General features: G+C 31.0%; 1 protein-coding gene across 1 annotated transcript in view; it reads right to left on the reverse strand.

Moving 5' to 3' along the window:
* LOC114329077 (armadillo repeat-containing protein 2) overlaps nucleotides 1-14,050 on the reverse strand; it is a 63,113-nt gene that overhangs the window by 23,773 nt on the left and 25,290 nt on the right. The window contains exon 4 of the mRNA XM_028278092.2: nucleotides 3,296-3,562. Within this exon, the coding sequence (XP_028133893.2) occupies nucleotides 3,296-3,562 (267 nt within the window). The remainder of the gene's footprint in view (nucleotides 1-3,295; nucleotides 3,563-14,050) is intronic.

The raw sequence follows: 14,050 nt of genomic DNA on the forward strand, positions 1-14,050 counted from the left end.
TACCTTCTTTACATACTTTTTGAATACGTTTTTAATAATTACGGCTCGCGAAAAATTTTAACTTATGAAAAGTGGCTCTGGCTATCAAGGAGCTTGGCCACCCCTGGTTTAGAAGGAGAAGTTGGGCTGAAGGACTTTTGGATGGCCTCACTATGTGGAGCTTAGCCTGTCTTATACCTTCACAACTGGCCCATGTGTCCTGGAACCTGGGGTGAAAGGAGGTCCTTGAGACTACCCTGAGCAGTACTGAAGGGCACCCCAATCTCAGGTTTGGATACCACAGGCAGAGTGGATGAGCCCCTTCTTACTAGGACTACAACAAAGGTAGATAGAGTGAACATCGTGATGATGATATACGAACTCTCATTGGGCAACGGCACTTAAAGAAGAATAATTTATAATAAAATAGAGAACAAATAGATACATACATTTAAAATGTATATAAGTAGTGAAGAATTTCTGAAACTGTCAAGACAATATGATTCCAATGACCGATTACTTGGAAAGTAAGAAAGAAAGAGTAATATTAATCAGTATAAGCACCGGAGGAAAACGGAAAAATAAGTAACTTTAGAAAAAGGAAATGAAAATCAGTGATGCAAGACCAAGAAGCCGAATAATAAGCAATAGGAAAAGAAAAGTCAATAGATATTATAAAAAACAACAAATATCTTTGTAATGAATTAAATGATTAGTAGTACTACACGTATAGCCTAATAAAATAAAAAAAAACTCAAAATGTAAATTCGTACAGGTTGAAACAAATTTTATATCAAAGTTTAGGTGGGTACAAATAATATTTTCGAGAAAGTATCCAAATTATACAAGGGGATCATTGTTTAAATAATTAAAAAGGGGTCATTTTTGCAAAAAAATACTTTTTTAACTGCTGAGGTAATTTACTCATTAATGAAGGTCTACGGGATTTTTTCTGCAAAGCTGAAGGGTAAATTTTTCACATAGGACTTACTAAAATTAAATTTGACCCCCTATTTATTTAAATAATTGTATATAAAACTTTAAAAACAAATTTTCAAAACATTATTTTTAGCGTTTTGAATAAGAACTATAAAATCTCTTATTTTACAGACAAAGTTGCGCTATATTACCAGTATTAAGCAAAAAAAATGGTCGAAAAATATTTAATATTTTTTGAGATATTGAATTTGTTTATTAAATGTTACTATATTTTCAATTGCAAAAACGCGGTTGTTGCCAAGGAAATATTCACCTCCATAAGATCTCATTATTTTTATTTTTATGTATATTTTCGATAAATGTATTGGTAAATTCAAATTTCAGTTAAACTCACCCCTAAAATGGCATTTGAAAATTATTCCAATTTGTTTATAATTTGTTTCTTTAATAACGTCGCGGCGATTAAGTATTTTGAAATACCGTTTCGATAATTGGGTTCCTGGAAATTTTTTACTAATTAACAAATTTTTTTTGTCGTCTTTTCTTCTTCTTTTTTTTCTTGGAGTTATATTACTACGGGCCCTTTTAGGGTTAAATTTCATTAAGAATGTCGAATCTCTGAGTTGTAGATTCTAGACCTAAAAATATTAAGATTTAACTAAAATATCTTAAATAAAATGTGGCTACTTACTGAGTTACAGGGTGTTTTATTTAAAAATTATTGTTACCAAGTACTTTAAAACTATTTGACGTATCCTTATCATCCTTGGCAGAAAGAGTGGCTATTATACACCCTACTAAATTGTGATTAATAAACGTTTCTAGCTAGTGCCAGAGGCGTACGACAGAGGATAGTGAATGATTGACCCTTCCCAAATTCTACGCCACTGAGTGAATTACTATTTTAGCGAAATTTTTCGATTCTCCAATACTTTGTATGTAAATAACTTTATTGGTATCGATAAAGTCATCAGTTTGCGAGATATTGGAAATTTAAAATGAATGAATGAATCAAAATAACTATGCCGTTTCATTTTTAACGTCCAATATCTCGAAAACTAATGACTTAATCGTTACCAGTAAGGAGCATATTATTTACATAGAAAGTATTGGAGACTCGAAAAATTGCGCTAAAATAGTAATTCCCTCATTGGGTATTACCCAATTTTAGGAATTTGGGAAGGGTCAACCATTAACTATCCCCTGTCGTACGCCTCTGGTAGTAGCTAGAAACTTTTATTTATCACAATTTAATAGACTGTATAGTACCCACACTTTCTGCCAAGTATGATAAGGATACGTTAAATAGTTTGAAAGTACTTGGTAAAAATAATTTTTAAATTTTTAAATAAAATACCCTGTAACTCAGTAAGTAGCCACATTTTAGTTAAGTGATTTTAGACCAATCTTAATATTTTTAGGTCTCGAATCTACAAGTTAGAGATTCGACATTATTAATAAAACTTAACCCTAAAAGGGCGCGTAGTAATATAACTCCAAGAAAAAAAAAAAAAAAGAAGAGGAAAAAAAAAACAAAAAAATTTGTTAATTAGTGAAAAATTCTCAGGAACCCAATTATCAAAACGGCATTTCAAAATATTTAATCCCCGCGACGTTATTAAAAAAAAAAACAAATTATAAACAAATTTGAATAATTTTCAAATGCCATTTTAGGGGGAAGTTTAATTGAAATTTGAATTTATCAATACATTTGTCGAAAATATACATAAAAATAAAAATAATAAGATTTAATAAAGGTGAATATTTCTTTGGTAACAACCGGGTTTTTGCAATTGAAAATAGAGTAACATTTAATAAACAAATTCAATATCTCAAAAAATATTAAATATTTTGGACCAATTTTTTTTATTAATACTGATAACATAGTGCAACTTCTCCTGTAAAACAGGATATTTTATAGTGCTTATTTAAAACGCTAAAAATAATTTTTTGCAAATGGGTTTTTAAAGTTTTATGTATAATTATTTAAATAAATAGGGGGTCAAATTTAATTTAGTAAGTCTTCCGAAAAAAATTGACCCTTCAACTTTGCAAAAAACAATCCTACTGACCTTCAATAGTAATTGAATGACTTCAGCAGTTAAAAAAGTATTTTTTTTGCAAAAATGACCCCTTTTTAATTATGTAAACAATGATCCCCTTGTATGATTTGGATACTTTTTTGAAAATATCTTTTGTACCCACATAAAATTTGATATAAAATTTGTTTCAACCTGTACGAATTTAAATTTTGATTTACATGTAGTGTAATTTTATTTTACTAGACTAGTAACACTACAGGAGATTTATTTATTTATCGAATATATTATATGTATAAGACTGGTATATATTTTTTATAATAACATTGTCTATTTACCCTTCAAGTCATTGCTGTTGTGTAATTGACTTGTAAAATATCCCGTGTTGAGAAACAGGGTTTGAGAATTTTCGATAATATGCTTGTTGTCGAAGATTTTTTCCAGATTCTGCGGTCCGAGTAGGAGACACTGCGATAGGTTCTTACGTTGCAACGATGCCTTTCCAAATGGATTGTCCGGATCGTTAAACTCAGTACGTTCTTGGGGTGAACTGAACGCTTTTCTTCCTTCTCCCTTTTGGCCATCGGACTCGTTTTCTTCTGGAACTAAAGAAATCGTAATTTAGTCAATGAATATTTTTTGGTGGTCTATCTGAATTCAGTTCTAAGAGAACGTTTTCAAATGTTCGTACTTTTTTATCGTTCACTAAAAATAACTATTAAATTAAGAGTAAACAGTAGCGCGTCATCAATATTTTTGTTTTTCGAAAGTTCTGCGAACTTTCAACAGTGAGGCAACAGTGCGTCGGTAAATCGACACTGACAGCATTCTGACAGTGGCATTATACCAGTGTTTCCCAAACTTATCTAAAGCGCGACCCCTTTTTGTTAAAAAAATTGTTCACGACCCCCTACTCATCACCCAAATCAAAATAGCGACAAAAATAGCGTGCCTAATTTACAACTGATGGTTTCTCAAATTTTATTTTACTTTACTATTTAAATTCAAACTAAATACATTTAAAAAATTCAACAATTATTTTAATAATTGCGATCTGTCCCACTAGTACACTAGTAGTACTTCTGCCAGACTAGCATTTACAATAAAAATAAATAATAAAAAGTCGACTGCACATTGTACACCGCGACATCTTTGTGTCTACATCGCAATACTTTTCCATGATATTCGAGAAGGCTCTACTCCTTACTTCGCTACTAGATGGCACTCTGGAACGTTCTCGTAGCCTCGTTTTGGCTTTATATAAGCGGCGATGTGCAATGAGACCTCAGTTCGAAACAGCACGTTGTGGCGAATGCAGCGGTATTAAGTAATGAGTAAATATTTTGCGACTTACGTATTCCCGTTTACGTATTTACGTCTACGATAAATTACAAATTATGGATAAGTTTTTAAAAAGAAGTGCAGAACCATCTACGTCTGAAAGTGGCAGTAATAAAAAGAAAAACAGACTTTACAGTGATGAATATCTTAAATATGGTTTTACCATTATTTCCAATAAACCACAATGTGTTATTTGTGGAGAAGTATTGTCAAACGAAAGCATGAAGCCATCAAAGTTACTTCGACATTTCAATAGCAAACATCCAGATAAAAAAGACAAACCCGTAGAATTCTTTGAAAGAAAGCTGAACGTCCTTCACAAACAGCAAGATACTTTTCAATTGGCAACCACTACTAACGAAAAAGCATTATTAGCAAGTTATAAAGTTGCTTATCGCGTTGCCAAAACTAGTAATCCGCACACAATTGCTGAAAATCTGATTTTGCCAGCAGCTGTTGAAATGGTACATATAATGATTGGTGAAAAAGAGTCTGCAAAGTTAAAAACAATACTTCTGTCAAATAATACTATCCAAAGAAGAATTAGTGATATATGGCAGAAGATATTCAAGCGCAAGTTGTGGAAAATCTTAATAAATGCACGTACTTCTCTCTTCAAATGGACGAATCCACGGATATATCTAACTGTGCCCAATTTATTACGTTTGTAAGATATGATACAAATAATGGCATTCAAGAAGATATTTTATTTTGTTCCCCATTGGAGACCAATACCACTGGAAAATGTTTATTCGACAGTTTTGTGAAACGCACAAGTAAATATGTTATTGACTGGGGAAAATGTATTGCTATATGCACAGATGGCGCTAAAGCTATGACAGGACATCAATCTGGTCTTGTCGTCAGATTACAAGAAATAATGCCTAATGCCACATGGAGACATTGTTTTTTACATCGAGAAGCTCTGGCGTCAAAAGCTTTACCTCCTGAAATGGACTGTGTTATGAAATCCATCATTAAAGTTGTAAATTCCATTAAAGGAAAAGCTTTACAGACCCGTATTTTTCGAAAAATCTGCGAAGACATGGGTTCAAAATCTTTTTTATCACACCGAAGTAAGGTGGCTTTCAAGGGGCAACGTCTTAAAAAGAGTATTTGATTTAAGAGCAGAGCTTTTAATGTATTTGAAAGATGAGAAGTCCCCATATGAAAATCAATTTTCCGATCCTATTTGGCTTTTGAAACTAGGTTTCCTTGCTGATATATTCGAACAATTAAATATTTTGAACAGTAATTTGCAAGGTCGCGACATTAATATAATTACAGCCACAGATAAAATTAAGGGGTTTATAAGAAAAATCGATTTATGGTCAACTTCACTTGGCAAAAAGCAGCTCGATTCATTCCAGTGCGTTCAGGAAATTATAGAAAATGTATGTTACAGTGCTACAAATTTTGAACAAGTTTATGCAGGCATGCAAGTTACTTTGCTTAATTTAAAACAACAGCTCTGTGATTATTTCCCCGAAGAAATTCAAAACAGTTACGACAGTTGCAGATGGATACTGAATCCGTTTTTAGCCGATTCCTTTCAACATGCTGAAATACCAATAAACATGAAAGAACAACTTATTGAAATATCAAGTGATGGAATGTTGAAGCTCCAATTTTTTTCCCAGAACCCGGACGAATTTTGGACCAAAAAGATGCAGGAATACCCTCAGTTGGCGAATGAAGCTGTAAAATGTTTGGTTCCATTTGTAACATCATATTTATGTGAGTTAAGTTTCTCGTCTATGACTGCCATTAAAACAAAAGTGAGAAATCGTCTCGTACTTGAAAACGATATAATTGTGTGTGTCTCAAATACACAGCCTAGATTTGAAAGACTAGTTTCAAAAAAACAGGCGCATGGGTCTCATTAACATTGTAATATTTGACTTTATTTTTTTCTTTTACTTTTAAGGACTTTTTAAGGACTTTTAATATTTAGTTTTATGTTTCGTTTGATAATTAATTGTTAATTTTTATTTACGGCTTTATTAAAATAAAAATACATGATTTAACAAAGTAGTGTTTTTGTCTTATTTTGGAAATTTCCGGCGACCCCCCTAGTACCTCATTGCGACCCCCAGGGGGTCGCGACCCACACTTTGGGAAACACTGCATTATACTATCAAAAACAATAATTTTCGCACTCATAGGCGCGCTAAATGTTGCCGAGTCAGTAACGTTCGATTTCTTGTTATAGAAAATCGATTATTAGCAAATGTGACACAAAATCTAGGTATGGGATAAAAAAGTTTATTTATTTGAAGAAAGTGTATTTTTTTTGTTCTTCTTAATGGTACAGGCTCCTTTTTGCAATATTTTATTTAGTTATAGAGTAATTTCCACATACTAACATATTTCTCAAATTGGGCTCTGTACCGCAGTTCTTATAATACGAATATGCGTGCCAAATATCTCGAAAAAAGAATGTGTGTGTACTTTGTACGCACGTAAGAAGTTATACTTCTATTATATAATTTCAACGAAATAAATATACTTAAAAAATCCACAAGGAAAGAAAAGTTTTCCTCTAGTTGGCTGTATACCATCAATCACAAAAATTGGAATAAATCCTTTGTAAAAGGTATAAAATTTATTAAAATCCCTAAAGGGCTACATCAGAACAAAACGTTTTCGATTTTATTACAAAATCATCATCAGTGTAAGACAGTCTGGATGCTAGCTGAGCCACCAAAGAAATATAGGGCTAATAACCCTTCAAATATAAAATGTATGCTTTACAGATGCATATTTACTTAAAATGCCCTGTGATGGGCAAAAGGCAACAGGAATAATGCCCTAAGGTAAGGTATTTAAATTCCCAACATGTGGGATGCAAAAAAAAAATTTGAGTTTACATTTCGATGACTTTATGGCAACTGGGAATTTAAATACCTTACCTTAGGGCATTATTCCTGTTGCCTTTTGCCCATCACAAGGCATTTTAAGTAAATATGCATCTGTAAAGCATACATTTTATATTTGAAGGGTTATTAGCCCTATATTTCTTTGGTGGCTCAGCTAGCATCCAGACTGTCTTACACTGATGATGATTTTGTAATAAAATCGAAAACGTTTTGTTCTGATGTAGCCCTTTAGGGATTTTAATAAATTTTATACCTTTTACAAAGGATTTATTCCAATTTTTGAAATATACTTAACAGTTACAATACCAAAAATTAACAATAATTACCAAAAATTAACCAAAACTTAACAATACCAAAAATAAAAAAAATTGAATATGAATCGTCCGAGATTTGAACCCGCGATCTCTTGATCTCTGGTCCAATGCTATACCAACCGAGGTATCAAGCCCCGTGCTATTGACGTGTCGGATATAATTACACATCACGGTGACAAATAGATCAAAGTGAGGTATAAAAATAGATATTTTATTATCTTACGCCCGAGGAAGACAAATCCAAAGACACAAAAATTATAATAAATAATACATTTACTAAGAACACTAATACAGTCGGAAAAATGAAAGAATATCCATGAACGAACAAATAAAACACGCTGTATTTTCCTGTCACCGTGTCACACAAAAAATTGGCCAGCGCAAGTACATGTAATAATTATTGTTACATGTACTTGCACTGGACAATTTTCTTTGTGACACGGTGACAGGAAAATACAGCGTGTTTTATATGTTCGTTCATGGGTATTCTTTAATTTTTTCGACTGTATATTCTTTTAATGACTTTGTGCGCTGATACATACATAATTTGAAAGATTAGCAACGAACTACATACTCTCTGTATGCGCATGCGCCAGGAAATTAAAAAATTTCACCCTCGATCGTAAAGAAGTATAACTTCAAAAATATTCAAAATTACAGCCGCAATCTTGGACCGCGTTTTCCGCGCGGTACTGTTGCCTCTTGCATATTACTTATAAGAAATAATGCAACAAAAATATATTCTATTAATTTTCATCGAATAGGGAAGAAAATTTTCTTTCAATTTTGAGAGGTCGTCATCAATGATTCTCCAAGATAAGCTTGCAGAAGACACAGAAAGAACCAGCTATTATCTCTAAAACATACGAAGAATCTAAATGATAGCACAATATTAAAAGTCAAGAATAAACTTTCCAAGAGAATATCTTGATTATATTCTATTTTCAAGAGGGTCTTGAACAAGCCAGCAGTCGTTTAACTGTTTTAAAAAGGTTCTTATATGAGCAATTCAGCAGTTAGGCAAGCATGTGGATGTGAAGAAAAACATGCTTAAAGGGTCTATGCTATGATATTAGCAAAATAGTAAAATAACAAAACATGACATAAATATAGTTTTGGCGGAGTGTAATGCGAAAATAGGAAAAGAATCTGTTAAGTCAGTTGGATGAACCAACAGTATGCATGAAGGAACTAATGAGAATGGACAGAGGTTGATAGGCTTCACAGTAGAAAACAACTTACTAATAAAATGCATGCAGTTGCAGAGAAAGGAGCTCTCCATGTTTTGATCGAACACAAACATCTAAAGATCATTACAAAAATTTGAAGTAGAGGAAAGGAAAAACCAGCTGAGACATCAAAAAATACGTTTCGAAATAAGCCAAGAACAAGCTAAAGACATAAGAAGAAAATATGAGCAGCACATGCAATTGGAGTTGCAAAGAATTGCATTGAAGAAAAAAGTAGAAACAAAGTGGAAAATAATGAAATCATCATTCAGCTAATTGCGTCAACTGCTGGTCATAGGTCTCCCTCAGTCTCTTCTAATGTCCTGTACACTGAGTCGCTTGTAGCTAGTTTCCCGTTACTCTTTTCACTTCGTCGGTCCATCTAGTTGGTGGTCATCTTCGGTTTCTTTTACAGTTTCTGAGCCCCCATGATTCGTTTTGTTCACCGTCCATTTTGTGTTCTATCTTCCCAGTGCCCTGTTTAGTTTCACTTGAGCGTCGTAATTCTTTCGATGGCATCTTGAATGTCTAATCTTAGTCTCATTTGTTGGAGAAGAATAAAAAAAAAGCAAAGATGTCAGTAAAAGGGCCTAATGCACCTATTAGACCTATTAGCTTGTCTGACTAACAAAAAAACTACAAAACAAAAAATACAGATAATTATATATGTAGTCTCTAATAATGTTATCATAATACAATGTTAGCCTATGACCTTTTGACCAATATTCCATATTGTGCTATTCAAATATGTTCTTAAAACTCCTAATAACAAATTTTTGATAGTACATAATTGCATGGATAATTTAGAAAATCACATATTTGTTTTTACCACTGCATGTTTTATTGAGACACGCAATACTATTCTTTTTCACGAAACGCTGTTGATTTGAAATGTAAATTGTGGTTTCTTGCAGTAGCAGTTCATTTAAAATTTGTTGATATCTTTTTATAAAAATAGAAAATGGATCAATAATGCATAGTCTAAAAAACTATCTGTCTCATTTATGTGCAGCCAAGCGGGGAGCAATTGTTCGTGTGAAATTATATAAACGAGGATCATTTCATAAAACAGGTGGATCCCTTGTTTATAGAATTCCATACCTCAAACAATAGCACCCCGCTGAGCTGAATATTAATGATTTTCTTAGATAGCTTGTTGGACTATAATTAAAAATAGTTCAGAGAAATAAGGAAAAAAATATCCTGTTGGTGACACAACCCCCTCCAGGCCGAAACCAAATTTTTTGAGTAGTATGGACATATATATTAATAACCTATATGTTTCCTGCAGCCAATTTTGATGATATACATAGTTATAAACAAATGAAGATCAATAAACGGTAAATTATCGCTTTTTTAGTCTCTAACCAAAAAGTTAAATATTTTAAACAAATTTGAGAACGGAAACTCATAAATCGTATAAAAAACTTCAATATGGCGTTCGCTAAATATATCTATCCTTATTGGTTGCTTAGAAAATTGCAAAATAAATCATAAATTTTGAGTTTTTATAAATATTATTTTTATAAATATGTAAAAATTAACTTAGAACGTTCTTATTACACGGAATGCTGAGACTTCTGGTGCTTAAATCATACCCTAAATTTCAAATCAATTGGTCGAATAGTTTAAAAGGTATTTAATTTGTTTATCCCAAATTAATTTTTTTGCAACGCTCTAAGTCAGAAAATGATGAAGTTACAGTAATACTTTGGATAGTTTATGAAAGAAAAAGATTTATACTATTAACTTAATTTAAAAAAAATGACAAAAAATAATTCTAAATACTGCGAAATTATTTTGCAAAAACATGTGAATTAAAAAAACGGGGGGCCCTAATTGTCCAAGGACAATTTTTTTCTTTCTAAATGTGTATAAAAATTCAGTTTTTCCAAATATGAAAAAATAATTTTTCTACGGGTAACGGTTAAAAAGTTATTCTAATTGTTTATAAGTAAGCAAAAATCGACGTGTTTTTGCAAAATAATTTTACACTGTTTAAAATTACTTTTTGTCATTTTTTTTTATTAAGTCAATAGTATAAATGTTCTTCTTCCATCAGTGGCGTGCTGGAACTTTTCAAGCGGCCCGGTGATTTTATAGAAAAGCGGCCTCCCATCCTCATTTTACCTTCTATTATCAGGATGTTTTATTTATTATTTATAAAATCGAAAAACAAAAATATAAATTATTTTTAAATCAAACACAAAACTTTGAATTCAATGATTTTTTTTAATTTGGTATATTTTTTTATTTAAGAATAAGCAATCTTACAAATTAATAATAAATTACATGTATGACAATAGTTTATGCAGTAAGGCAGAAACCATGATTTGCTGAATAAATAATATAATATGAATTTGATGTAAAATAAGATAAAAGTAAAATAAAATTTTGAGAATTTTTCAAGTATATCTAAGTACAATGCAAATGCTTTAATTTAACAATATTTAAAATGTTAATACAACGCAATAATCTAAACATTCTTTTGCAATTATTTCATAAAATAATTACTTAACTCTCGATCAATAATTTCCGTGTTAAAACAGATTTTTGAGCAAATTCGTCGATTATTTCATCATTTTTAAGCTCATAAAAAGTTTCTGTATCTATAGCCATTAGCATAAAATGTTTCCAAGTGATCTTGTGTTAAACTACTTCTTAACCGATTTTTTATGTATTTCAACGTTGAAAAGCTTCTTTCGCAAGATACTTGTGTCCGTGAAAGAGTTAGTAAATGCTTATATGCCATTTGAATTTGGATAAGCACACTGATATAAGTTGTACTTATGCAAAACAGCATAACAGCAAGCCATACAATCTTTACACACGGTGGTGAAGTTTTCACGATATCAACAATATTGTCATTTGTTATTTCGTATTCATTATCACTTAAATTAATAATATCATCCTTCATATTTTCTGTAGACTGAAAATATATTCATCATCACGAATTCTTCTCTAATTGCAGTCGCAGATATAGTAGGATAAAGATTTCTTAATTTTTCAGTACTTAAATGATTTAAATCCCGTTAAAGGCGCTAGAGGTAGAGTGCTTATATCATCATCAAACGATTTGTCTTGATCAAATCGTTTTTCGATAGGTACTTCCAATAATTAGGTAAAACATGTGTAAGACGTTTGTTCATTTTTTATTTTGCAGAGTATATACATGTTTGATGGAAATTGGAAAATTATAAAAAATATACTTGTATGCTTGTATGTATGAAAATAAATATTATCTGTAGCAAACTATTTATGTAGGTATATAGAGTCTTATTCATTTACTTAAATCCTATTTTACAATTTAAAAAAATTTAAATTTTTTGAAATGTTTTATTAATATTATTAATTAGAAATTAAATTAAATAAACAAAATTAACATTCGATTAGAAATTAAAAAAATATTTTTTTGTAACATCTAAAATTTTTTGTGAAAAAAACTTATTTGACCGGCCTTAAGAGGCCGCGGCCTCTCGGTGATTGCACCGATTCATTTATATGGCCAGCACGCCACTGTCTTCCATAAACTGTCAGAAGTCTTACTGTAACCTCATAATTTTCTGACTTATACTGTTGCAAAAAAAATTAATTTAGTTTGCTAATTTTGTTAATTGCTTTGAAATTTAAAATATAATTTAAGCACCAGAAGTCTCAGCAATTCGTGTAATAAGAAGGTTCCAAGTTAATTTTTACATAAGTTATGAATATTTATAAAAACTCAAAATTTATGATTTATTTGGCAATTTTCTAAGCAACCAATAAGGATAGACATATTCAGCGAACGCCATATTGAAATTGTTAATACGTTTTATGAGTTTCTTACTCTCAAATTTGTTTAAAATGCTGAACTTTTTGGTTATAGACGAGAAAAGCTAAAATTTACCGTTTTTTGAACTTCATTAGTTTATAACTATGTATATCATCAAAATCGGCTGCAGGAAACATATAGGTTATTAATATAGATGTCCATACTACTCAAAAAATTTGGTTTCGGCCTGGAGGGGGATGTGTCACGAGAAAAATCTTATTTCTCTGGACTAAAACTATGAGAGCCCGAAATGGCATCCCACCATTTGACGTACCTGTACATATTGGGAGATTACAAATCAAAAAAGCTTCTAAATAAAGGCCGGTCGGATCAAAAAAGTCTCGACAAACGATTAAGTCAAAGGAATATAGGTAAGAAAGGACGAATTAAAAAAATGGTAAGATAAACATCCGCCACTAAATATTTTACTTCGTATGTATCTTTTATTATTGTATACAGTGCGTCCTTAAAGTAACGCATAAATTCATTATCAGCTAAATAAACGAAATTATTAGAAATTCCCGAAACATGTCGATTTTTATTTTTAAATTATGATTTTTTTGGCATATATATCATACTAGTGACGTCATCCATCTGGACGTGATGACGTAATCGATGATTTTTTTAAATGAGAATAGGGGTCATGTGATAGCTCATTTGAAAGAGTATTGAAGTCTCTATTCAGTAATGTAAACATTAACGTAATTATTTATACAGAATGTCCAAAAAAATTATTTTTTAATTAAATTAATTGAGGCAGAAAGAAGAATGTATGTAATTTATTTAATTCAAAATACGTTTTACTGTTGTCAAAAAACAGGAAAAACATGTTTATTTGACAAATAAATATTGTTTTCCGCTTAAATTCAATGTTAAAGCTGCCACCTACCTGCGTCTTGGTAGTTTGAACGTTTCATTTACATAACATACCGTAAAATGGGGTGACTTTGACCGATTTTGTACTTTAATCCTATAAAAATCATATTTTAAATTTTGCTACATTTTTGTATATGGTAATATGTTATGGGTTTAGGCGTCTACTTTCAGTAGCTTAGATTATAATTACTAGAAAATAATCATGACTTAGAAAAAAAAAAAATAAAAAATGCCTTTGGTCAAGTTCACCTCATCTGGGGGGAAGTTGACCGTATATGCTTTTTGCCTGTTAAACTTATTTTTCTTTTAGGTGGGGTTAATTTGACCGTTTTTTAAACCATTTTTTCTTAATTCGTTATATCGGTGAATTTAACAACCCTTGGAATATTAATTGTTTTTTTTTATTTAAAAATGAATTCTTAGATATTTATAAATTTGAATCGTTAAAAATAATTTTAAAAATTATACAGGGTGGCTGAAGTATATCACAATAGATATTTTTCTATGTTTTCGGTCAAATTCATCCCAGCGGTCAAAGTAATCTCATTTTACGGTACATTCTTCTTATTGTGACAATTAATTTAATTTAAAAAAATTGCTTTGGACACCCTGTATAAATAATTGTGTTAATATTTATATTACT

The sequence above is a fragment of the Diabrotica virgifera genome, chromosome 7 (assembly GCF_917563875.1).
Source record: "Diabrotica virgifera virgifera chromosome 7, PGI_DIABVI_V3a".
In the NCBI taxonomy this organism is placed as follows: Eukaryota; Metazoa; Arthropoda; class Insecta; order Coleoptera; family Chrysomelidae; genus Diabrotica; species Diabrotica virgifera.